The sequence below is a fragment of the Schistosoma haematobium genome, chromosome 4, assembly GCF_000699445.3.
Source record: "Schistosoma haematobium chromosome 4, whole genome shotgun sequence".
In the NCBI taxonomy this organism is placed as follows: domain Eukaryota; kingdom Metazoa; phylum Platyhelminthes; class Trematoda; order Strigeidida; family Schistosomatidae; genus Schistosoma; species Schistosoma haematobium.
The window spans coordinates 42,139,562-42,167,102 of NC_067199.1; the positions used below are offsets into that span (position 1 = coordinate 42,139,562).

General features: G+C 32.3%; 1 protein-coding gene across 1 annotated transcript; it reads left to right on the forward strand.

The window, feature by feature from the left end:
* The first annotated feature begins 371 nt into the window (after positions 1-371).
* On the forward strand, positions 372-26,986 carry MS3_00008113 (uncharacterized protein). Its single transcript, XM_035733048.2, has 2 exons — positions 372-767; positions 24,346-26,986. The coding sequence occupies exon 2, from the start codon at positions 24,427-24,429 to the stop codon at positions 25,792-25,794; it is 1,368 nt and encodes a 455-aa protein (XP_035589582.2). The 5' UTR covers positions 372-767; positions 24,346-24,426; the 3' UTR covers positions 25,795-26,986.
* Positions 26,987-27,541: the final 555 nt, after the last annotated feature.

The window sequence follows — 27,541 nt, forward strand, 5'->3', positions numbered from 1 at the left end:
TTATATGATACAACACACTCCGACGTGTGTGTGTATGTGTGTGTATGTACGTCTATGCCTATATGTGAGCATTAAAGAACATTGTATATCTGTGAAAGGATGAATTACATATATATGTAACGGGAGGCATATTTGTATGAGGGCTCATTGAGGATGAGACTTTCAGACAGGGATGAGCTTTTTCTCCAGGAGACAGAAAGTAAGAAAAAATTACTGATTGTAAAATTTTCTGCCACATGATATATGTATATATCTCTATATACATTGAAGATAATTTTCACCTACGCACATCAAAATTATCATATCTTAAGATGAGTTGATATCCTATGTCTCAGTAGTATCCATAGTTATATATAATATATATGAAATCATACATGCATACATATAAGTAAAGACCGATAGACAGGTGTGGTATTACGTTACATTACAAGTTCTATAATTATTCATATTCACATACACATACATACATACATAGATACAAACAAGAAAATTCTGACAGGGATGTATGAATGAATAAGATCAAGACTTTTGTAAAATTAATTTTTTTTTTGAATCAGGTATAACATTTCCCTTCATTAAACGAGATATATATAGGCAATGATTACTCACTACACCCTTATTTTCAATCCCAGTTTATCGCTCAATTTAACTACGTCTTAGTATTTACAAAAAAAAGTGACTATTTTATTCAAACCCAATTCTTGAGATCAGATTCTTTTTTATTGAAATCTGAAAATCATAATTATGAATAAAACATTGACCTAAATGTAAGTCAACAATTGATATTTATTGTGAGTAGTATCTCTGGTAGTATTAAGTAATATATATATATATTTATCTACATAAATGTATTATATCATTGAATCTTAAGTTTTATTTGTTATATTATTAGCAAATAATAAAATATTATCATTCTTGGTCAACTTTAAAAATCAATGTTGTATCATTCAGTCGAAAAACTTCATAAAGGATTTTTCACTGTTAAGTTTTTAGTGTTGCCAATGATGCTATTATGATCCATTTTGCTCAATGATTAGGAGAGCAAGTCACCAAAAACCTTAAACTTTAGTCATTATAATTGATTCCAGCTATAAGGTAATACTAGTATGAGAACATTATAAAATGTGTACACTTTAAATAGTAGATACACTTTTGTGATAACTATTCAACTAATTAGGAATGTAAATCAAAGATTCCCTACCAATCATCTCCATCTATTCAACAATAAAATATACTTTCAAAAAACAGTAGTTGACCACTAAAGAGAAAAATGATCACAATGTATAGATTTAACGTTCAGATTTATTAAGTTTCAAAGTTAGATAGAGCACCAGTTTGTTTATTATTTTATGTTCAATTGGTAACTGAAGATAATTTCGTTAAAAAAATAATAAAACCTTTTTTGCATGAACTATATTATGTAATCTGTAAATCAAGTGAAGTTATTCAACTTCTTAAGGATCATAACCATGTAGTAATATCAATGTCATCTTCATCTGATACTGATTGACTTTTGTCAATAACTACAATGACGTATCTAAAGCTATGAAAATGTTTTAAACATGGTGATTATTGTTTATGTTAGTTACATTGTTCTTATACGGACAGTATACTTTCGCTTTGCCACACACCTCCCCCCCGTTAGAGTAATTTTCATCCTATAAATGGTGTTATTGTCTACTGAGGTGTCCCACATTAAGACGAAACAATCATTCATTAATATCCTGTACTACGTATATCATTTACACATATTACCCATTAGCTGACATTGACAATTACAATTAACAACATTTATGTGACATTATTTCTTATTGAAGAGTATCTATTTTACCACTACACATGAATTCGTGTTTAAATAACTCAAATGAAAAGGAAACACGTTTTCAAAAGATATTGATTTATGTCGTTTTTCAGAGATTTTGTTTAATTTGAAGAGTATCAGTTCCCTAAATCTTGATCTTGTTAATTTAGATTAGGAATTTCAGTGAATAGATCTACATTATACTCGTTCTAAAGATTTATATTGGGGTATGCCTTTCCAGAGAGGGTGCTTTGATTTTTCATTTCAATTACAAGCTTTCGGTACATTTAATTATAGGCTCTCTTGGTTCTTTTCGGAACTAGTAGATTAGATATCCATTTATCCTAGTTATTTAGTGACACTCCAATGCAGCACCCATTTACTAAAATCGATTTGCTACCGACTTGTTCAAAATTTTGAAGTTATTTGTAAAAATCAGTATTTTCTGTGATCGATATTCACAGTATTCATAGATACTATAATATCAATATGTAGAGAATTTCATAAGTTTCACTGAAATTAAAGTCAAATTCACCTTAGTATTTTAGAGATATTTTACTTCATAAACTGTATGCAAATCACTGAGCGAATATACTTTGATTCTATTTTAAGACTCCTAACCAATGTTCATCACTACTGACTAGCTTCGTTAGGGAATTCTCGGAGTTCTAGTGAGAAGCCGTGACCAGCGGAACTGATCCGTGTCGGGTAGAGACAATTTCGTGGATTGGTTGAGGCTAGACATTAACACCACTGGATGCTGACTCAGTGGTGTAGAGGTTGAGCGTTCGCATGGGAGACTGGTAGGTCCTAGGTTCGAATCTCGCGAGCGGAATTAGGGATGTGCACTACTGAGGAGCCCCACGATAGGACGAAACAGCCTTTCAGCACCTCCAGGTTTTTAATGGTGGTCTAACATCAATCGATTCATGATCTCAACTAAAAAAACACTTTCTAAGCGTTTCTTCTTTTCTGATGGTTCTTCAGTTGATGTCTGTACACGTTGAAAGATCATTCTTCATGTAACACAAATCTCTTTATCAAATATCATGGAGAATATAGTAACTGTATTCACTTGAAAAACTAAACAAACAAAGTTGGTTGTTATTTTGTAAAAGAGTTTTATTTTCCTGAAAATTCTTAGTAAATAAAGTTCAACAATGCTAACACTTAATAATCACCAGTTCAGACTAATTTATCATGTAAATATTTGGAAAAAAATGTCAACAAAATTTCATGAATATCAGAGGGGGTTTTTGTGAATATTATAGCAAATTCAATAGTTGAGATCATAAGTCAATTGAAGTTACACCACCATGGAAAATCTGCGAAACGCTAGACGTCCGTTGCGTCCAATTTTGGGACTCCTCAGCAGTGAGCATCCACGATCTTACCTCGCGAGATTCGAACTCAGGATTTATTGGTCTCGCACGTGAGCGCTTAATCACTAGATGATGATGATGATGATGATGTCTTCATTAGAAAAAACTAAAACACGAGTGATTTATCAGATTGTGAACTTACATGCTCCTCGGCTCTCTTCATCTTTTTACCAAATATCTGAATGAAATTATTCATTCTTTGTCTGAATACACTTTTTTATTTACACCGAATATTACTTTGATTTCGAATGAAGTAAAAATGGGAAACACTTGCTATTAAATAATAAATTACTTATTGCGTAGACGTAATATACGACAGCATTTGAACTTCGACACCATAATTGACAATGTATGGTGATCTTGTCATAGTGAAAATCACTTAAAATTTAGAACTTTGAACTGATAAATATTAACTCAGGGGTAGAGTGCTATCGCGAGTATTGTGATGCTCCGATTTTATATTTTTAAATGGATACTAAATGCAAACCACAAACAAGGAAGATACAGCTGTTGATTTGGTTTTCGTATTTTAAACGTTTTCCAGTTACAACTAATCAATGATCTAAAATCACTGTGAAACGTAGATCCAAGAATTTTGAAGATAATACGATGTAAGATAATTCGAAACAACATACAGAAGTTATAATTTTCATATATCAGGTATTTGTGATGGTCTGAGGTAAAAATAATTGTTAAGGAAAGCAGCATTTGTACAGTTTCACAACTATAAGAAATGATCATTGGCTTTGAATTGGTTTTTAATAGCCAGAAATTAATATACAGGTTATTCAAGACGTTATTGTTTGGTCCTAACAAACTCTTGATCGTCCAAATAAATAACGTATTCCGTCAACTGAAATACCCAAAATTCCTTATCATGAACCTGGAATTTCAATCATTGGTAGGCTAAGTCTCACATACAGTGTACGCTGTTTGCAAAAAATGAACCGTCTAATTGGGACAAGTGCAGAGTTAATATTGTTATTATTATTAAACTGTCCTACAGTCAGTTCGCACAGAAAATCAGTTTCTATTTATTATCCTAATACCCATTTAACTTAACAACTATTGCTTTTTTTTAATGGTAAGCTGACTACAAAAAATTGAGTGATAATAACGATCTAGGATGGATGTTTTATCCTATTTGAGACTATTCAGCTACATCTACCCGATTCCCATCGTTGATTCTCAAACACTCAGATTCAGAACTAGTACTAGTTACTTTAACCACCTGTATAATTAATTAAAATTTACATAAAACATCAAGGTATTTTCTCAAGAAACCAATATGATAACAGGGAAATTGATTAATAACAGTCCTGAAAGTCTGTAATTAGAAAATTCAAAATCTTATGAATAACACATCCATCAAGCAAGTTGTATGATTGTCTAATGATTTGGTGGCATGTGAAACAAAAAAGTCAACGATCTCTACAACTGTATGCTTGCAATTGCCATGTAGTCACTTGTGACTAGTTTCGTGGGGAGATTCTCGTAGTTTTATTGGGAAGCCTTGGTTAATAGAGTCTGACTGTGTCGAGCAGTTGTTCATCGTAGACAGCAAAAGATGGTCGCGCAATCTTGCGGATTGTTTGAAGTTAAACGTAAGCACCGTTAGGTGCCGACTCAGTGATCCAGAGGTTGAGCGTTTGTCCAATACTGAAGGTCCTGGGTTTCAGTCCGTTGTATGATCTAAAGGACAAGGTGTAACCTACATGTGGAGAAATTCGAACGCTTTACTTCTACTGAAGTTTGTGCTGATGATGTCGTTCAGAAGAGAGGTGAAAGCGCCACGACCAAACCATCGAGCTCAGAGAACAAAACTCTATCAAAATCATCCACCTGAGCTACAAATCTTCACCATCTCAAGGGCTGAGTTTGTATGCAACGTTCAACATACCAGATGAAAAATACATTTACTTTAAAAGTTAAAATGGAATCCCTAAAGAATGTTCCACTACAATTCGCGACATTTACTCGGTGAAGAAATGGCAAACAAAATTGAATTAAACTGATGGATACAACAACAGTAGAAAGTTTGCTGATAACAGTCTTAAAACTGGGGATTACTCTATGAATTCTGAGAAGAAAAACTAGTCTGCTTTCCTGATTCTGATTACCTCAGCAGAAATAATTCACTATTTTCTACTGCTACTACTACTAGTTCTTCTATGTTCTGTTCATTTGAAATTCAGTGTATACTTTTCAGTGACATAACATCTTCAGTATAGGGTTATGGAGATTATTATGTTAGACCATTATTGAAAACCTGAAAGCACTGGACAGCCGTTTCGTCCTATCTTATCTTTTTATTACATTTAAAACATCATTCTTGGATACCAAATATTTGTGATCACAACTTAAATAATTACTTAAATTAATGGTTGCTCTGGTTGTCAGAAGGGGCATCAGCATCGTGACTTCTGAAGGAACTCGGCTTTCACCACTCTTCTAAATGAAGACCTAGCTCTCAGGGTAGAGTTTAAATGGTTTGAATTATTTTTTCTGATTAACGTTTTTTAGTGAATTAGTTTTCTGAAGGATGGAATCGCCAATCACATGTCCAACCTTCCTCCTTTATCCGGGATTAGGACCGTCAGTGGCCCAAGAGGGGCTCCAGGAGGAGTTAAAACTTAAACAAAACAGTAATAATTTCCAGGTATAAATAAAAAAGTCGACGTTGAATACCACCATAAATTGAAACTTAGAAATATGTGATTCCATTTGAATTCAACATCATATTTACTGGTCGACAAAAATAACTCAATAGAAACAAACGCCAGATTCTGTATGAAAAATAGTGAAAATTTGTTCCCTTTAAAGACGTTATATTATTCAGTAATTGGGAATCTGTTTAATATTCGTTTCGTTTAATTTCAACTATGACGTGTCTTATTGTTACTGAAAGTCTAATTAAAATGTGAATAATTCAAATGGACAGATGGTAATACCCCAATGTTTGTGTAAATAACATTTTTGACAACTCCTCTAAACTGGTTGAAGTTAGACATTAACACCGTTGGAAGCCGACTCAGTGGTCGAAGACCAAAGGCCCTGGGTTCGAATCTCTCAAGCGGGATCATGGATACACACTGCTGAGGAGTCCCACAATAGGATGAAACGGCCATTCAATGCGTCCAGGTTTTCAATGGTGGTCTAACATCAATCGGTTCATGATCTCAATTAAAATATCTTATGAAAGATAAATCCCATCAATTCAATACACCTTCCTATTTTTGTTGAGTATTATTTGCAGTAAACATAATCCGTTTTAATTAGTATATTAACTGTTAGCTAAATTTCATCTTTATCAACTGTTCATGTTTAGTATATATTTGGAAGTCCGGTTTATTTTTAAATCACTGTTATCTACTAAGAAGAGAATATTTTCAAATGACAAACAAAATAAGACGATTTTCAAACTGCCATTTATTAGTACCCATGATATATATAGTTTGATCCACGTTGTTTCATTTCCCTTAGATACTAACTAAACTTTGAAGTAACGAATTTAATAAGGGAACATTAAAAAGGAAAACTTTTCTAAGACTGTTATCGCCAAAGTAATCCGCTCTTTTGAATCGAAGTAAAAATACAAAAAAAATTCGCGATCAATAAAGTAGGATATTTTGGTAGTCAGCAATTAAACAGAACATGTAAACATTCATTCATACTAGTAGCAAATTCAAATATAATTTCAATTGTGAAGATCATGAGTCTATTGAAGATAGACTACCACGGAAAACCTCAAGACACTGGACAGTCGTTTCGTCCTATGTGGGACTCCTCAACAGTGTCCATCCACAGTCCCGCCTCACGAGAAGCAATCCAAGACCTATCAGCCACGCGCTTAACCTCTAGGCCACTGAGTTGGCCGGCATCCAATGGTGTCAATCTCTAACTTCAACTAATCCACGAAATTGAGCAACACATCCAGTGAGTTACTATCTCATAGCTGACCACGGTGAACTCCACTGGTCACTGGTTCTCACTAGAACTCCAGAATATACCTCTTGAGCACATGTTGATTGGTATCAGAAGGACGAAACGGTCATCTAGTGCTTCCAGGTTTTCCATGGTGGTCTAGCTTCAATTGACTCATGATCTCAACCATTAAGAATACTTATTACTTACATATCAACAAGATCAGTGTTTATTAATTTCAGTTAATCTGCTCTCCGATTCATGTCATATATTTTAATCGGTTAGTTGTACAAAATATTAACATCTCCATCTAGTTAATTATCACTCAATCCTGAATGTTACTTCTATGATTCTCAATCAAGTACTTACCGGGCATATTTATTTTATTTATTTAAACACATAAACATAGATACAAGAAGGCAGCAAACAGATATGTGCTACATAAATTATTCGATTTGTGTGAGGGCTGGTATATTGCCCGAATGCCCAAACCGAAAAAGGTGGTTTCCTTGGGGGGCAACACCTGGAGTCTTCGACCTAAAGGTCTAACCCACAAAGCAGTGGAGCAATGTCAGGAGATGCAGTCCCATGGTAGCCGGTGACCAACAACTAGTTCATACGCCATTTTTTCCCTCAGGAAACTGAACCTATGTGCATTATTGGTCTCGAGTCAGGGTTTTCCAACTCCCGTAGGTGGATCCTCCTAATCCACCAACCCGTTTAAAGCTTCGGACATTCGCTTTTCATCCTGTTAACTTCGTAAGCAACCCCCCTGCCGCGAGAAAACAGTGAGTAAGACATCCCTGACGGTGGTTGTATGCACATTGCCATGTGAGAGCATTTCGAGAAGGAGAGCTGACTCTCCCCACTCTCGGCCGTACCAGGACCTTTGGGGGCATAACTTTTATACAATTAAGTTTTAGAAGATTTCTCAATATATTTATTTAAAATAATTATAATTATTTTCAATGTAATATTTATACTATTTTGGAGAACCAGGCCTCACAGATACATCAATTTGTTCTCTTGCTCATATTCACACAACCATAAGTATTATATCATATCACTTAAATGTAAAGAAAAAAAGAACCCCCCGATAAATTTGACAGTTAGACATTAGAATATTTTATAGACAGATTTGAAATTTGATTTATCTATATCTTATCTGAATGCTAGATGTATACAATTGATTAGAATGCAATATAATCATTCTACTGTTTCCTCTCATAGTCTTGAGTAATTTTAATAGACTAAATTAGTGATGGGGTGATTTTTGACATCAATCATATCATTCAGTAGGTACTGATCATTAATAAATATGTATATGTATATGTGTATATGCTATTTGTTACGCTGTTTAATCATTACACAACACGCATACAGACCATACGTATATATATATATATACTGAGTTCCAAGTTTCGTCACATTTCCTCTTGCTTGGGAGGTATTTAGATGTAAATTCTTTAGTGAAAATTCTTATCAGGTATATGATACAGAGATTACTCTATTCTATTGATATATAGATTTATAAACTGTAACTACTCATCAGCCGTTTAGACGGAACCGGATATTGGTTGAAGCACATATTTATTTGCACAAAGTCAGTATGTGTATTTGTCTTCATACATGCACACACATACACAGACGGACACAGACACAGATAGACAGACATAAATTAGCTAGATTTTATCACCCATTACCCATCCATTGGAGGATAATCGCCTACTTCAATAAACGTACATTAACAAAAATAGAATTACAGATTTAATGGATAATTTCCAATAAATTTAAAATATAGATAAATCCTCATCTTCTCTCTCTCTCTCTCTGTATATATATATGTATAAACATACAACCATTTAGTTTCCTTTATTTTACTCGTTAAAAGTATATAAACTATGAAAGTAACTTATCCGTATTCCATAAACTATTAATGGTCACATATGAATTCTCTTTACTATTTTACTTTATTTTTTTTAAAAAAAAAACAGTAGTTTTTCTTTCCCAGAACTTTTATCAAAAACGAAAAAAAAATATCCTCATCATTGATTAGTAATGCTCATTTTACAGGTGTATTCGAGCGTAAATTTATCTCTAAATGATTATTCTTTCTTTTTGTTGTTGTTGTTGTTGTTTTATCTTAATTTCCGGTTTCAATTCAAATGGGCATTACGTTTAATTGTAAGAGTAGTAAAATCAACAAATAGGATAGAATATATATTGTAAGATAAATAGAAATTTAATGAATAATAATTTGAGAAAAAAAAGAAATGATTCCGTTTCTATTTTTGCTTGAGAAATGAGTTACTTTACTTACCTGCCCCCCCTCCATTATCTATTATTACTGGGTTATTTGTAAGGTTTCATTAGTTATTAACGATACTCATCCATATATGTAGGATTTTAAACAGTATTATTAATCAATAAATTCCTTGTATAATTTTGTGTTCTATTCATTCATTCATTCATTCATTCATTCATTCATTCATTCATTCATTTTATCTGTAACTATATAGGGATTAACTCATTAATTTGTTTAGTATCCATAAAAATCTTGAGAATATTTCATTTAGACTTTCAATTTCATCTTAGCTTTTATGGTTACATGAAAAGGGTACGGTGTATTAACATGATTTATCTTACTATATCCTCTTAATAAGTTCACACACATTGACGAATCCGCGAGACTATGATTTATGAAAAAGCCAATCAGATTTATGATGACAGGTCTTAGATTTTGACGTGAAATTCATTCACCCATTTGGCTAAATAAAGTTTTGGCATTATATTTGATGTCATTTCGTGACGAAAACCCTAAATCTAATTCGTAACCCTAACCATCAACTGTAAATCATAATCCTTATTCTTCAAACTGCTTTATAACCCTCATTTAGCCCTAGTAAGTGGGTAGATACTCCCAAGACCACTTTAGCGTCGTTAAAAGGTCGTCCGTAAATTCTAGTCCCACCGACAAATTCACAATTTTTACAGCTTTCTTAAGGATTATGCGTTATTTCCATTTTATACTTTTGAAGTACATAGTAATATACACTTTTAGGCTGAAAGTAACTTACATATCGAATGACATATAATGGAGAAATAGTAAGAAACATAGATATTCTAAATAATTGTTTTGTTTAAGGGTTTTGATCCAATCCAATAGTAAACCGCATATAGAGTAGTGAGAAGAATCATTGTTTTGTTGTGGATGGTAAATCCCCAGAACTCACTTGGTAAATACCTTATCTTTGTAAATTTATTTTAAAAATTTAAATTTCTTGTTTTCACGTCAAAAGTGCTCATTTTCACCTTCATGTCGTATTTCTTACTTGGAAGAATCTTAAACGCTATTGGTTCGTTGTATCTTTTGGTATGCTATTTTGTTCGCTCTCAGACTAGCTGAACTCGTAATCATTTCAAACATAACAGTTTACAAACTACTTATTATCCAAACATTATCACAGATCGTTAATTAAACAATTTAAAGTGGTTATAGAAAATGAACTGTCTTGAAGATAACATTTTGTAGTTTAATCTTTCTTTTTAATGTAGAACTAAGCGCAAAAGATGATTAGTTTCAAGTAGAGTCAAACACATCCCATTACTAGGTAACAAGAAAAATTATCAACCTTTAAGTAAGAATCACTTAATATAACCGTTTCCTGAAACATATTTCGAGTAATTCATTTTATTTAAGTCGTTTTAATGTTAGAAATCAGTCTATCAGTATCCTATTACTTAAACACAATGATGATTAATCGAAATATGATCAAGTACTGATACCAGTCAAACATTTTTCTAATTAATAGTAAGCAATTTCCATTCCTATGCGTCATGTTACTTGAGTTACTTTTCTTTAACTATATTACACCATCTGAGTTAATAATTAAGTCCTTTAAACAAAAATATATAGCCATTTATTACACGTTGTATTATTTATCTTTATGAGAGAATCTAGTAAGCGAATGCTTTTAAGCTCGGAACTACTCTTCAAAATACGATAAAGATGATGAACCTACATATCTGAGAATGTCTGTTGATTGGATATTTCAATCTCTGTATAACAATCTGTCAGTAGAAGTAAGAACAGCATTATTCTTTTTTCTTTATAACTCAATACATCAGATGACGGATCACTGTAGTTCAGAATACAGCGAGAAAGATTTTCTACATTCATACTTATACTCGAGGCAAACAGACCATCATATTACTAATGGTCAGAAAAATTTAGTTCATTCCAGTCACTTATCACTCATGAAGTATCTGAGTCTATATTTTCAAGAAACTTGGTTTGAAAATTCACAAGAAATGTATGCATTCTAAAGTGAGCATTTTTTGAAGAAGTCTAGTTAGATAAAGTATCCATGACCTATCGGACAAATGTCATGTACCAATTCGTCTAACTTTAGGTATCGTGTCAAGACTATAGACAGGTTGTTGGTTATACGTAGTGATTGGTTTTTTTATCACGAACTTCATGAATTGCTTTGAATGAGCACAGAATGTCTTATGAAAATGCGAAAACCATACATTAGATAGTTTATTTGCACATCTATCAATTCTCTCTTACAAACTTACTCGTTCCTTTGTTCTTAATATTATTACAATTACTCTCTGCTTATATTTCTGTTCACTTCAATTCTGTCTTCTTAACCACCACTTCTGACTGGCGTTACATACTACCTATGTCTGTCGACAAAAGTAGCATACATCACAGAACTATTAAGTTTCTTCATGTACTTACCCTGTAACTCAATTTTTTTATTCTATAAAACACACACACAAATAGATTACGACTCAACGCGTTTAGGAGAGGAGACAAATACAGACGATGAAGATTTATTTCCCGTTCAAATACTGGATTAAAAATGATAATCCAAAATAATCATTTGTATACAATTTGACTTTACATTTATTATTAGTTAGACTTGAGTAGCTGATTAATCTTCTATTTAATAGGAGAACAAACAATAAAATAGAATAACTAATGTACTGAATCACACTACTGATACCACTACAACCATAATCTTGTACACAGTCTTTTCCAGATGGAAGAATGTAATGAATTTCATTATCAAAATCATTTTAGGTATACAATTCCATTGGAATAAGTCTAATTATTTCTATTATAAATAATTGAAATTCTCTCTTTGATCAGAATCACAAGCTTGATCTCTGTATGTGAGCTCCAGTATACACAATATGTGATAATGCAGTTGAATTTTGTATCATAAACAGTAGACTTCTGAATAAGAAAATATATTTACAGAAAGCTTTCAGATAGTGACCATCTAGTTTTCAGATACCACCGTATATGTTTATGATGCATCTTGTTCCAAAAGTTTTTTCACTATCGATTATATCAGGTAGAGGAGTTCTGTAATAATCACCTTTACTTCCTTCAACTAATCGAGGAATAAGAAAATATGTGAACTATCATTATTGGCATCTTTTTAGTGTCTCAGTAACTAAATTCATGATAAACAAGTAACATTTTATTAAACAGTATAAGTACACAATGTTCATAGGTATAGTTTGTTAATTTAGAGAAATTTTAAATGTACATGTGGAATAATGTTGAGGCATATTGAACAGATTTGGAGAACTACGAAAGCCATCATCCAGAAGATACAAGTATCTATTAACAGTTGCCCACACAAAATACTTCGGATCCGTTGGTCACACATTATCAGCAACAACCTATTGTGGGAGAGAACAAACCAGATATCAACGGAGGAAGAAATCAGGAAGAAGCGTTAGAAGTGGGTAGGACACACATTGAGGAAAGCACCTAACTGTGTGTCACAATGCAAGCCCTCACATGGAATTCTCAAGGCCAAATAAAGAAGAGGCGGAAGACCGAAGAGCACATTACGCCGGGAAATGGAGACAGACATGAGAAAAATGAACAAAAACTGGACAGAACTGGAAGGGAGGTTCGATGACAGAGTGGGTTGGAGAATGCTGGTCGACAGCCTATGCTCCACTGGTAGTAACAGGCGTAAGAATACAATCAGTGATTCATTTATACATATATAACTCAACATGATATTACTTACTTAAATAGAAATTTATTATGATATTGATTTATTTACTATACCCTTTTCAAATTTTGAGGAATATGGATTATCTGAAAACAAAAATAATTAAGAAACAACTAAACTTAATTGATTGATATATTCATCACCAGTAGGACTACCATCATACATTCGATAATAGAGATGCATGTAATTTGTACTTTATCAAATTCAGTTTTATAAATGAAGTCTATTTATCACATTATAAGGGAATAATTGAATCACTTTTTTTATATAAAAAAATAAGCATCTCTATCTTAAAAAGGAAAATTTAATTAATTCACCTTTAATTGTTTAATTGAACTAATAAAAATTAATCTACCTACTTCTTGTACATCACTACCTCCTTCCCTGCCCCCCATCTCTCTCTTTCTTTTTCTTCCCCTCTCTCCCCCCCTCTCTCTCTCTCTGTAATTCTGTAATTTTCTTCCCTCCTTCTCCAAATATACATATATATATATATATATTGCTGCTAATAAGAGCTCTATTATCAATAGCGGAAGTAAATTTCCACTTACGCGTAGACTACCATCATTCATTCGATAATAGAGATGCATGTAAATTTGTCTATTAAGTAAATATATATATATTTCTATGTGTTATGTTTCTATGTGTTGTGTTGTATTTGATAATGAATAAGAATGAGACATAAAAGTACAGACATACAAAGTTAAATTTAATCAATATTAAATCATTTTAAAAATAGTTGACATCTTAGTTCATTTAAACAAAACAAAAAAAAACATACTTTACCATTTAGCATTAACTCAAATAAACAAAACTTTTTTTTGTTGTTTTTTTGTTCATATGTACACGTGAATGTTGCTAATATCCTTTATACCTTTTTCTCAATATGTATGTATGTGCATACACATATACACAACTAAGTGTGGCGGATAGAATTTTGTTTGCTTTCTCTCTATCTCTCTCTCTGTTTCAGTTGCTTAATAATCGTATTAATGATAATGATAAGTTATTCTTTTTCTTCAATGATAAACACCAAGCATTACAGTTTAATATCTTCCGGTTTTTGCTATTTTAACGTTTAGATAGTGTGTTGGACCGTAAAATATTTTGCTAACAAATATGATGTAGAAAGTAGTAGTAGTAGTGAAATATAAAAAAACTAAATGATTTTCTTTTTCTTTTTTTCAAAAAAATGTTCTCTTCAACATCATATTATATCATATTATATTGATAATGGTTTTTTTTAAAAACGGGGAGGGGGATAGAAAAACACAGACAGGGTGAGTATAAAGAGAGAGAGAGGGAATAGATTGCCCTATACTTTTCTCTTATCTATTTTTTTCTTTTCTTTTTCTAGTCTGTTTGTATGTATGTGTATCAATGTATATGATTATAGATTGTTGAGTGAATGACATGAACGGGATTTATTTTATTTTCAAAGAAATGTCAGGTTCTTCTAAATGTGTATATACATGAATTTCTCTAATTCTAGTGTAAATACAAACATACATATGAAAAAAGAGAAAAAAAAACAACAAGCATAATTAATGTATAGTGTGATTGTTCGTATGTCCATCATCCACCTACAAGTAACAAGGAATAATTTAACGCTTTTTTCCGGTGTTGAAATTTTTGAAGGAATATCTATATTTATTTAACCGCCAATCATTTCTTTATCCAAAAAAGAAAAAGAAAAAAGAAAAGAAAAGAAATATACATTTATAGACAATCATCCCCTTAATATTCAGTTAAATGAACCCCTTGAAAATAATTAAAAAAAAAAAAAGAAATAAGAAAAAGAAAGACTCTAATATGAAATAGATCAATTCGATAGGGTTGGTTAATTTAATGGTAATCCGTTGTACATGTATGTAACTAAGATAAAAAAAAATTTATAAATTAGTTTCTTATATAAATTATGATCACGAATATCAGTTTTTTAAAAAACTAATGTAATTTATATCATATAACTAATTGTTATTTAATAATCAAATAAAAATGAAGGAAAAAGGAGAAAAAGAAGCCCAACTTGAAACATACCAATTAAAGGGAATTAAGGCGAAGAAATGATGAGAGGTTGGGCGAATCGTTTATAAATGCAATGTCCGGACTTGAGTTCGTGCATTGCCAATGCCTGAGGAGTGCATAAAATACTGATCCGACATCTATTCGATCTAATCCCTTTAACTGTGTAGATTATTTTAAAAGACATATCACTCCAAAGGATTCTTCTTTTAATCTACATGGTTAAAGGAATTGGATCGAAAGGATGTGGAATCAATATTTTATTCATTGCTAAGGCATAAGCAATCCATGAACTCAAGCCCAAACTTTGCGTGCAGAAACGATGGATAAAATAATAGAGTATTATGGAAATTGTTTACAATATATATGATATTTATTAAAACAAACACACGAAGAAAACAAGTAACTTTTATTTATTATTTCATCGATTGCCTAAATCATAAGTGGTAGACAAGTTGCAGTTTTAAAAAGACATTTTCTTCATGTAAGTATAACAGAAGTTCCCCTGAAGCTAGTTGTTGTTCAACTTGCGTCCAATGTGTTTTACTGATCCCAGGTTGTATCTCCTCATTTCTACAGCAGTTTGGAAGACTCTTCCGGTCTCCCATATTGTACGGGGATTTTATGTACCTAAATTAATGGTTGCTCTGGTTCTCAGAAGGGGCATCAGCCTCGTGACTCCCGTAGGAACTCGACTTTCACCATGAAGCGTCATAACTCTTCTAAATGAAGACCTTCTAACTCCTGGGGCAGAGTTTATATAGTTTGAATTATTTTTTCTGACCCCGTGCCCAACCCTCCTCCTTTATCTGGGCTGGAGACCGTCAGTAGCCCAACAGGGGCTACAGGCGGAGTTTCGTTGATGTAAAATAATTTGTAAAACCTACTTTACCTAAACAACAGTTAGTTCATCACTGATGATTGCATCTTGAAGAGAGTTTTTTTGAAGATCAGTTGAGAAGTTTTAACTAATGAATGTTCATCTATTCTACTGGTTGGGTGGCTACCACTTTTTCTATAGTGATTAACTAAATTTGAAGAATATGAATAATTTACTCCCGACTATGTGGTATATAGTTACCATGCTCACCATGAGATTTGAGGGTTTCGGGTTCAGCATTGATAAAAAAACTATCCACCACTGCTTTTCAATATCTTAATTCAATTAATTGTACTGTTTTGGATTCCCATGTGTCTACGCAATGTAATCAGTGATATAATTTATAACAAGAAAACAACCAAGAAAATTACTGTTCATAAAAATAGCACTAAATAAAGGAAAAATATAGTTGATGGACGGTTCATTTGGCTATAGTCGGCTTGCTTGGATATCTGGACTACCTGTTCCTAACATCTATATATTTCAACAAATTACTCAATTTTGTTTGTTTCAGCATATCATTATGTCTATCTATCGAATAACCTATTCAGACACGTTTATGGAAAGTCTATGACTCTTCGCTTTACTAAGTACAAAACTATACATCCGGAAGCATCCTGTTGACTGGGACTATGCTCTGAAAAGAATACAAGTTAATCAGATATCGATTCCTGAACCGCTAACTTTCAACTGTCGACCACTAAATGACAAGGTAAACTAACCTCAATTTCTACTAAGTCTAGACATGTGTCGTCATTGTGGAGTAATCACAATTCAAGAATCCTGATTGAATGCTTTACACGACGATAGTCTAGTGCAACTATATGGCTTCGATATCTACTGTCAGTATAGACCAAGTAATAAGAATGTATTGGCGGTGTAGCTGCGTCTGTAAATGCTAACTAGTGACGATGTAATTCTACATGTTTTAAGTTTCAAAGGACGTTATCGACTGTTTAACTTTAAGATGACGCCCAAAACACTTGAACAAATACAATCATGTACATGAGACGAACATTTACGTGACTTGGAACTGCACGTAATCTACACTATGTTTTCGTGAATGAATTCACCGGATATGCTGTTACTGTCCTTTATGGTTCAATTCATGTGACTCTAATTTTCCTTCATCACTTGGTTATTAAAATGTAGTAGATCTTACCACCTGTTTGGTTGCCCATTTACACTTAGTTTTCATTAATGATGTGGGCACATATGTGACTCGTGAACGTACTCGATTGTTTAGTTTAAATCATTGTATCATTCGTGTTCTACATAAAGCGAGTGGCGAGTTTGGAGAGATTAAGCTCTAAATCAGACAAAGAAAGTCAAATACAGAAAGTACTCAGAGGGACATGTCTAAAATATAGAAAAACATGTTTCATACGACTAAATGGGAATTAATTACAGATGACTCATTGGGAACACTGTTGGTGTTGTTACTTGTTATGTTAAATTATGTTTTGATATATGTTGTTCTACTGATACCATTTTTGTAAGTTTTGGTTGACCTACATCTCCACAACTAAAACGATTTCGAAGTGTGAAAGAAAGAATGTAGACGAAGAGAAACTCCATAGAAGTTCGAAAGCTAAATGGCCTAGTAAACCTAGAGATTAGACAACTGAACTCTATGTTTACTGAGAAACTCCAATCGTGTAAAAACTCTTCAAGCATGTGGAAGATATTTAAAGAACTTACAGGTGGGAGACGTATTGGAGGTGACAACCAGACGAATGTGTATGACTTGAATAAGTGTTCTGTACGTCAGTCATCTGAGCTCACACTTCTTATATACACAGGTTTGAAAAATAGTCGTGCTCCAGTCACTTGACTCATCCCAATGTTTGGAACTTGACGGAATTCAGAACATCCTTTTGGGAAATGTGCTGACATTCCTTGTCATCCATTCACCAGCCTATTTAACTAATCCTTCTCAACCAATCTCATACCGAAGATGAGGATAATCCCAATACTAGAGAAAGTATCTGGCGATAAGAATGTGACACTCAGACCCATGTCAAAAACTTCACCCATTCTCAGAACAAAGGAAAAATTATTGATACTCCGCTTCAACCTGCACTAAGCGAACACATTGACCCGTATCTGTTCGCCTACAAATGCAAAAGAAGAATCTTAGATGCTGCTGTTCATTTTTCTGCATTTTCTGTCATTTTGCATGAATAGCACTTTTATTAAGTGTACGGATGGCCTCACAATATGCACACCGATTTCTACCTCTTTACATCCCCTTGAAATGAGTGAGTTCTTGTCTCTTATTGAATGTCTGTTTGTTGCTAATGTTCTCACACTTCATCCTTCCAAATGTCAAATTGTTAAGTTTAGGCTGAGACATGAACAGCTTAACTGAATATCCTGTTGGAATCGCATGTGGTTTGTATTATTGGAGAGTGCTCAATAATAACAGTGTCAATTATCTTAGTGTAACTTTTTCCTCTGATCTCTCTTGGTCTTTTCATGTTTCGTTGATGTCAAATAAAGTTTTCCGTCTGATTTACTACATCAAGAGGCTATATGCTTTTGGCATTGCTATGCAATTAGTTGAGTAGATTATCGGTATAGGGTTGGGTAGATTATTAAGTTTTCGATTGAGGTTGTGAACCGATTGATGCTAGAACACAACTGAAAACGTGGAAGCACTGTTCAGTGCGTATTCACGATCCCACTCACGGGACTCGAACCCAGGGCCTCCAGTGTCGCGTGCGAACGCTTAACCTCCATACCACTGACGGTATCAATGTTTAACTTCAACCAACTACCTTCCATTGTACTAAGATAGATACTTGTCTCTACCTGACACGGATTAGCTCCATTGGTCACAGCTTGTCACTAGAACTCCGAGAATTCCCTCACGAAGATAGTGATAAGTGAGTACATGGTAATTATCAGCATGTGGCTGTGGAGGTTATTAAATTTTTGATTGAGATCATGAACCGACTGATGTTAGACCACCATTTAAAACCTGGAACTTGGAAGTTAAATAAAGTATCAGACACTAACAATTCAACACTATTTACCTAAATTTTACATCCCTTTAATTAAAAAAATCCCATTAGTAAATTGTAAAGTGTAAATATTAAATAGTATTTGTTATTTGTAAACAGACGTTCATACTATCTCCAACCGATAGTCAATCTGATATTTCTGACACTGTGAAAGCATTAATTTTCCGAACTAAATTATTTACACAAGGATTAGTCCTAAGAAAAAGTCTGGTGACTTTATATTTGATGTTCATTTACTTTGAATTAACTATAGATTACTATGACCATTTAGAGTGGTGAATGTCAATTTTTGAAAAGATGGACACTAGGAGAAAATCGTTGTCGAAAGCTTCATTGTTTTTCTACTTTTCTTTTCCTATATGAAGTTAGTTAAGGAAAATTATGAGGTTAATATCAACTTACTCGGTTGAACAAAGTTTCGTTATAAGCCTGCGCAAAAATTCCTGATGTATAATAGTTGCTTCATTAATATTACTGAGCTATGAAAGCATAACCTCTTTTTACCAATCAATCATTCCACCAACATCTTCCTCTCTTTTTCGTTGTTAAGGTCATATGAGTTAAAAATTGTTTCATCAATTAACTCAGTACGTTTATTGTGTGGTTCGATGAAAGCCCATATATTTTAAAGGGAAGAATATATTAAGTACAATGTAAAAGACAGAAGTAACTCAGTAATAATATAATGGTTTGAGGAATTGAAACAAATGCAATAAATGAGAATGATGAGGATAATGAGAACAAAACATATTTATACATAAATATAAGTGGTGTAAAATATCCCCTCTTCTTAGTACAGAAGGCAGCAGCCTTCTGTGGGAGAGAAAAAACCAGATCCCGGCTTATAACGAAATTAGGAAAAGACGACATAAATGGATAGGACATACATTACAGAAAGCACCAAACTGTATTACGAGGCAAGCCCTAACTTGGAATCCTGAAGGGGAAGCGAAAAAGTGGAAGGCCAAAGAACATATTAAGTCGGGAAATAGAAGCAGATATGAAAAGGATGAATAACAACTGGAAAGGATTGCTTAGGACAAGGTTGGATGGTGAGTGCTGATGGGTGGCCTATGCTCCTCTACGAGGAATAACAGGTGTAATTAAGTATGTCAGTACTCATACATAAGAAAACATGACGAATAGATTTTAAAATAACTCTCAAAAAATCTCACTGCTAACATCACTTCAGTAGATGATGGTGAATATATAACATGCATGTATTTGTACGTGCCTAAGTGTGGAGAAATTTCAAAGCGTGAAAGAACCATTGAATGAGAAGCAGGAGAGAAATGTTTATAAGAGATAGTGAGGAGAGGTCATCATCAGTAAAGTTCCTATTGATCAATTGTAATTGTTTTGACTTTTTTCAACAGAAAATTTTTTGTTCAATAGAACAAACAAGAACGATAACACACACTTTTCTTTCCTGTAATCACTTTTATCATTATTATTATTGCTATTTATATCATTATTACTCCGATACCCATTGCCGGAAATAAAGAAAAAATTCTGAAGTATTCTTTTACTTGTTCTTGAGGCATGCCAACCAATCAACCAAGTAGCAAATCACCTGAACAATAATTTAGTTAGGTTGGTAGGCGAGTAGAAAGTTGGATAAATTTTTAAGTTTGAATGAAAATACAAACACACACACACACACACACTAGAAAAACATATCTCAAGATGCTGGTACTTCATTTAGACATTCTCCCTATTTAATATTAGCCCTTATCCATCAAAATGATAATAATAATTTATTTTATTACATTTAATAACTTCCTCATTTTAGTCTGCATACCGGAACCGTGATGGCTAATTTGTGTCTTAATGAGTAGGTCTGAAAATACTTCTATATTTATATATATATATCCCTCAGTCTTATCTCTAAGATAATTGTCTACACTGTACACAATAATGATCTTCAGTCATTTACGTAAATAATTAATATCTAATCACTTGTTGTTTAATGATCATTCTACTTGATAGGTCAGGCTACAACTTATAATATTTAGAAAAAAGAGGAAGTCGGTAAGTTTTATTGTGTGTGGGGGGGGAGGCTGTATGTACTGGTGAATCAGATAAGCATTAAAATGTATTATTTTTTTTTTAAAAAAAAGAAGAAAGAATTTTGAATGAAATGAGTTTTACTGAGGAGAAACAAGACAAACAAAATAAAAATTGTCATTACAATATGGGATGACAGACATTTCAGGTCATGTATCCCATTGAAGTTGAAGTTGAAGTTTACTCTTTGACACTTTCAAGTAGAAGAATGAAGACAAATGGTGTTTTCTTTTTGAGTTGACTGTCATTATCCAGTAATGAATGTAACCTCATTGAGATATACACATATCTTTATGGAGCTATTCAATAATGAATAACATGTGAATAATTTACATAGTACATTGGAAGATACGAATCAGCAAAAAGAAAAGAAAAAAAGGAAAACAATAACACCTAAGTATATTATTGACCTAACTCAGTTCTATCAACAATTTATTCATTGGGTGAATTCTAAACTCTACTTAACGTTGTACAAAACATCAAAGGGTGTTCTATGGATAGTATTCCTTTTTCATCTTATTATCAAATTTAAATAGGAAATCAGTGTAATCTCATATTATCCTTTTATAAACCAGGAAGTAGATGATCATTTTTTTATTTCTTTTCTTTTTCTTTTTTTCTGTTTTTGCAAAGAAACACGAGATTGTTTTTTTTCTTTCTTCCCAAAATTGTTTAAAACTATATATATATCATTGTTACTATTATTGACACGACCTAAAAAAGTAATATTTTCCTACATCTATCTCTATGTGAAAATAGTTAATCTTTTAACCTGAAAAAGAAAATCAGCAATCTTTTACCTTCCTACTATCATAGTGATTATGTTTTAGTTTTTTTTAAAGAAATAAATAAATAAATAGAAAGGTTTAAATTAGGTGTGAAGAGAATTGGGCGGTTAAAACAAAGTATAGTGTAATAATTATAGTCGGAATATTATATATGACCAGTGACCTATTTATAAAATTTATTCTTATTATTAATATAAACTTGATTAGTACACGTTTTGATAACAGTGTTTATACTTACCTATATGTCAATGATTCTCTTTTTTGTGGTGGTGGTGGGGTAGAAATAAAAATAACATTTGGACATGAACTATTTCTGTAATGGTTTTTATCTTTTCGCTAATAATTGACTAGATCCAGTATGAGAATACGAACGAAGATTGAAGTATGTGATGTTGGAAATAATTTGGCACACCTTGACAATATTAATAATCCACCACTGTTCAACTGCACATAGTAGGAATTCATCTAAAAGCAAACTTATAATAAAAAGTATTTGTTTTTTTGTTCCCTGAAACACTACTTACTTACTGACACCTGTTACTCCCAATGGAGCATAGGCTGTCGACCAGCATTCTCCAACCCACTCTGTCATCAAACTTCCCTTCCAGTTCTGTCCAGTTTTTGTTCATTTTTCTCATGTCTGTCTCCATTTCTCGGCCTAATGTGTTCTTTGGTCTTCCGCTTCTTCTTTATTTGGCCTTGAGGATTCCATGTGACGGCTTGCATTGTGGCACACAGTTAGGTGCTTTCTTCAATGTGTGTCCTACCCACTTCTAACGCTTCTTCCTGATTTCTTCCTCCGTTGATATCTGGTTTGTTCTCTCCCACAATAGGTTGTTGCTGATAATGTCTGACCAACGGATCCGAAGTATTTTGTGTGGGCAACTGTTAATAGATACTTGTATCTTCTGGATGATGGCTTTCGTAATTCTCCAAGTTTCCACCCCATACGGTAGGACTGTTTTGACATTTGTATTGAAAATCCCGACTTTGGTGTTGGTTGACAGACAGTTGTTTTGAGTTCCATATATTCTTCAGTTGTAAATATGCTACTCTTGCTTTGCCGATCTGCACCTTCACATCTGCATCAGATCCATTGTGTTCATTCATGATGATGCACAGATATGTAGAGGATCTTACATCTTCCAAATCTTCTCCGTTAAGTGTGATTCGATTGGTGCATGCTGTGTTGTATCGGAGAATCTTGCTGTTTACTTTGTGTATGTTGAGACCTACTGCTTCTGAGGCTGCTGCTGCTACATTGATCGTCTTCTCCTGCATTTGTTGTTGCATGTGCGATAGAAGAGTCAGATCATCTGCGAAGTTTAGATCGTCCAGCTTCATCCTAGATATCCACTGTATCCCATGCATCCTTTCAGATATTAACGTCTTTATGATCCAGTCGATCACCAGGGAAAAGAGAAAAGTAATTCTCTGAAACATGATGAACACAAAATGAATGAAATAGTATACACAATATGGTAAATATAACATCATGGTTACTTAATTAAGTCTTACAAGATAAAATAATACTGCCGAATATAGATGTTTTAGTTTTTTTCTTCTTAAAAAATGATACAATATTGTAAATCTATGAACCAGAAAATATACTGTAGTAACTTGTGTACGCTTAATGATAACACGAAGGAAAAGTATACATATCGTTATGAGGGAGTGATCAACGTAGTTGTGAGAAAGATCACAGTGCTAGATACGTAAATCAATGTTACAATGTTTCATATTCATTGGTGAATAACTCTGAAAAGTAACATTAAACACACTGTTGGGTTTTATACATTTCAATGTTGATAAAATCGGTTTCTATTTAACTATATTCTCATTGTTTTATTAGGATTTAAATAAGTATTGACATAACTAATTGAATAATGTTTTCCAGGTAATTTAAGTGTTTAAATTGGAAATTTTCTTATGAAGGTGGTCGTTACATTTTAATCTTACTAATACATGTTTAATATCAAATATAATTTCAATGGTTGAGATTATGAGATGTAGTGACCAGTGGAGTTCTACCGAGTCTGTTGTGAGATCGTAAGTCACTGAAGATAATGATGGATGTGTCGCTGAATTTCGTGGATTGGTTGAAGTTAGACCTCGGTGGTCTAGAGATTAAGCGCTCGTGCGCGAGGCCAACAGGTCCTGGGTTCGAATCTCGTGAGGCGGGATTAAGAATGCACAGTGCTGAAAAGTCCCACAATAGGACGAAACGGACGTCCAGTACTTTCAGGTTTTCCATGCTGATCTAGATTCAATTGACTCTTGGTCTCAACCATTGATAATACATGTTTAAATGAATATCGTATTTGAGCATTATACACAAAATATTCAACCAGAATTTATTCAATTTTATTCACACACTTTTTGTTTCTTTTATATAACATTTGTAGAATAACAATTGGTGTTTTTCTATTTAATTACAATTTGACTTACACAAACATTTCTCAAAGAAAAAAAAAGAAGAAATACTCATGGTTACAGAGGAAATTAATGAAAATTCAATTGCAGAACGTTTACATCAGCCTGTACCTTTAGATTTATCTTATCATTCATCAATCTCAAATGAATCAAATATTTCTAATCAATTATCAATTTCAACAATAACAACACCATTTATTAATAAATATGATAAATCTACTAATATACAATTAAGTAGTTTACAACATACATGTATTAGTATACCAATTAAAACATCACAATTAAATGATAAATTCGATAATCAATTATATTTTCCACAATCATCTATTATAGAACAAGTGAATACATTATATAGATCTAATTTAGAAAAATTACAAATGTTTTATACATTGAAAAGAAGTCAATTAAAATCTATGAATGATTTATATCATTCACCATTAATAACTATACCACCACCTGAACAATTATTAGCATTAACAATGTTACATAATCATAAATCTATTAAATTCACTCCAATAATCAACACGAGTAATAATAATAATAATATTTCATTGTTACCAAGACAGTTAAATCAAACTATTAAAAACGACTTAGTTACTAATTTATCTTCAACTATTCCATCATTATACGATAATCAATTCATCGATTTAAACAATAATAATAATAATAATAATCAATATTGTAATTCAATTCCATTTGAATTAATATCGATTTATTTAAAAATGTTAGAAAAATCAAAAAATTTGAATGAAGTTTACAAAAATGATGGTAGTAACTATTCCTATGAAACTATTTATAAATGGTTATTATCATTACGTAAGAATATTTATACAACAATCGATAAAGATTTAAATAATCCGCCTTTGAATTATCCAATTAAAACAAAACTTTCACAAACAGTAGTTCATGTTGAAAGTGATGATAATAATAATAATAATAATAATAATAATAATAATAATAACAGTATTAAGAATATACCTAAGAAACATAAAACAATAACAAGTGTTTTAGATGTATTACCATCAGATAGTATAGAAGTAGTACAAGGATTATTATCAACATGTGTAAATCATTTTACACCTAAACGTGAACGTTATACATGCCATTTTTGTGGTAAACTATTTCCTAGATCAGCTAATCTTACTAGACATATACGTACACATACTGGTGAGCAACCATATAAATGTATACACTGTCCAAGATCATTTAGTATTAGTTCTAATTTACAACGTCATATACGTAATATACATCAAAAAGAAAGACCATTTCACTGTAATGTTTGTTTAAAACGTTTTGGACAACGTGCCAATTTAGAGAGGCATGTTCGAAATCATTTAATCAATAAATATCATCATCATCATCATCATCAACAGCAGCATCAATACAAGCCATTATTATCACCTACATGGTCATCATCATAATCATCCTTCATCTTTTCAACAGTGAACACAAATTTTTCCCTAGAATAACGTGATATTATATCAAGTAATTCAAATAGAGTTTATCCTATTGCTGTCCATCAATAAGACAGACATTTCTCTCTATGTATTCTTATTTAAAGCCTTTAATATTAGTGATTTTATAACTTTCTTCTCAAATCAACCCTGATAAAGAATTTTGTTGATCTTGTGTTCATATATACACATACATATATGATATAGTTACTTGATTTGATGTAATTTATGTTTGTTTGTTGTTCACATTGATGACCATGATCTTATGATTGGTTTGATCAATCAATTATGTATATCTTGTCTTCTCTTCTTTTTCCGTTGTTGTTGTTGTTGAAAAGTAGTAATAATTGGATGATGTACTCGCTTCCTTTAGTTATCTTACATATAATACACCCTGTGTAGTGTATATCGTCTGTTATCTGTCATATTCATGAATCTATACATGCAAATATATACACATTTATATACAGTTTAATACATATACATATATATAACAAGATAAGGAAAAGACTTCACATTGTTGATGATAAGTTGTTTTTCTCTTTTTAGATAATCCTGTAGTTATTAACAACCAACCAACCAATCAAATCAACAACAACAAACCAACGAACAATCAAACAAAAGTATCTCATATTTATCACATCCTTAAATAATATGGATAAATAAATGACTACCGGAAAACAAAATTTCTTCTTTCTTTCTTTCGTTCGGCAACCATCATTTGAATAGCGTTCATTCTGTTGACATGATGATGATGATGATAATGATGGGGTAACTGTGTCTATGTGCGTATGTTTATATCCTCAGTAGGCGTTCATTAGTAATTGTGATTATCTGATTTCTCTTATATCCTTATGATTGTTGTTGTTGTTGTTTTTAAGTCTTGTTAGGTCTTTTAAGTTGAAAAAAATTTACAAAAATTTAATTAAACTTTCAGAGAGGTTATCAATTCACATGTCAGTTGAATGGGTTTCCTGTTAAAGAAAAAAAAAAGATTCTAGAAAAATATAAATTATTTCAATGAAGGATGAATCAATTGTTAGTGTATTGAATATATTAAAATATAGTTTCTTAGAAATAAGCGGCTTTAATGAAGTTACATTATTTGAACTGAATGGTTTAATTATGAAGATAATGGAAACTATTCGATGTAGTTTATAATGGAATATGCATGGTTTAGTTAAATCCCAAATTGATTGAATTCAGGAATGATCTTTGTTAAACCTGAAGTTTGAGGATGAAATCCCGTGAAGTTTTACGAGTACCAATTCTATTGATTGACTTCATACTAAAACAAACAATAACTGTACAGTATTGTGTGGTTCTCATTCGTCAGTTGAATGACACAAGCTTATAGTGAAATCTCTCTTCACATTTTGAGAAAAGTTGACTATATTTCTAGGAGGAGTTTGTAACATTACGAGACTTCAGTTTTTCAAACTTATTCAGAAATACTCGGTTAGTGGAAAATACTAAAGTTACATTTAGAGTAGAACAGTGTTCTATTGACTGAAGAAACTGTAATACATTAATTAAATGAATAATGATGAACAAAATATTTTTCATTTGAAAGGATGATTTATTCAATTTTAAAGATAATTCACATTACGAATTGACTCTAGCTATAGAATCATTGAAAACTAGAGAACTTTGTGCAACCGTTCCACCCTACTTTGTGGCTTCTCAGTATAGCAAACACAAAACCAGACCTCTT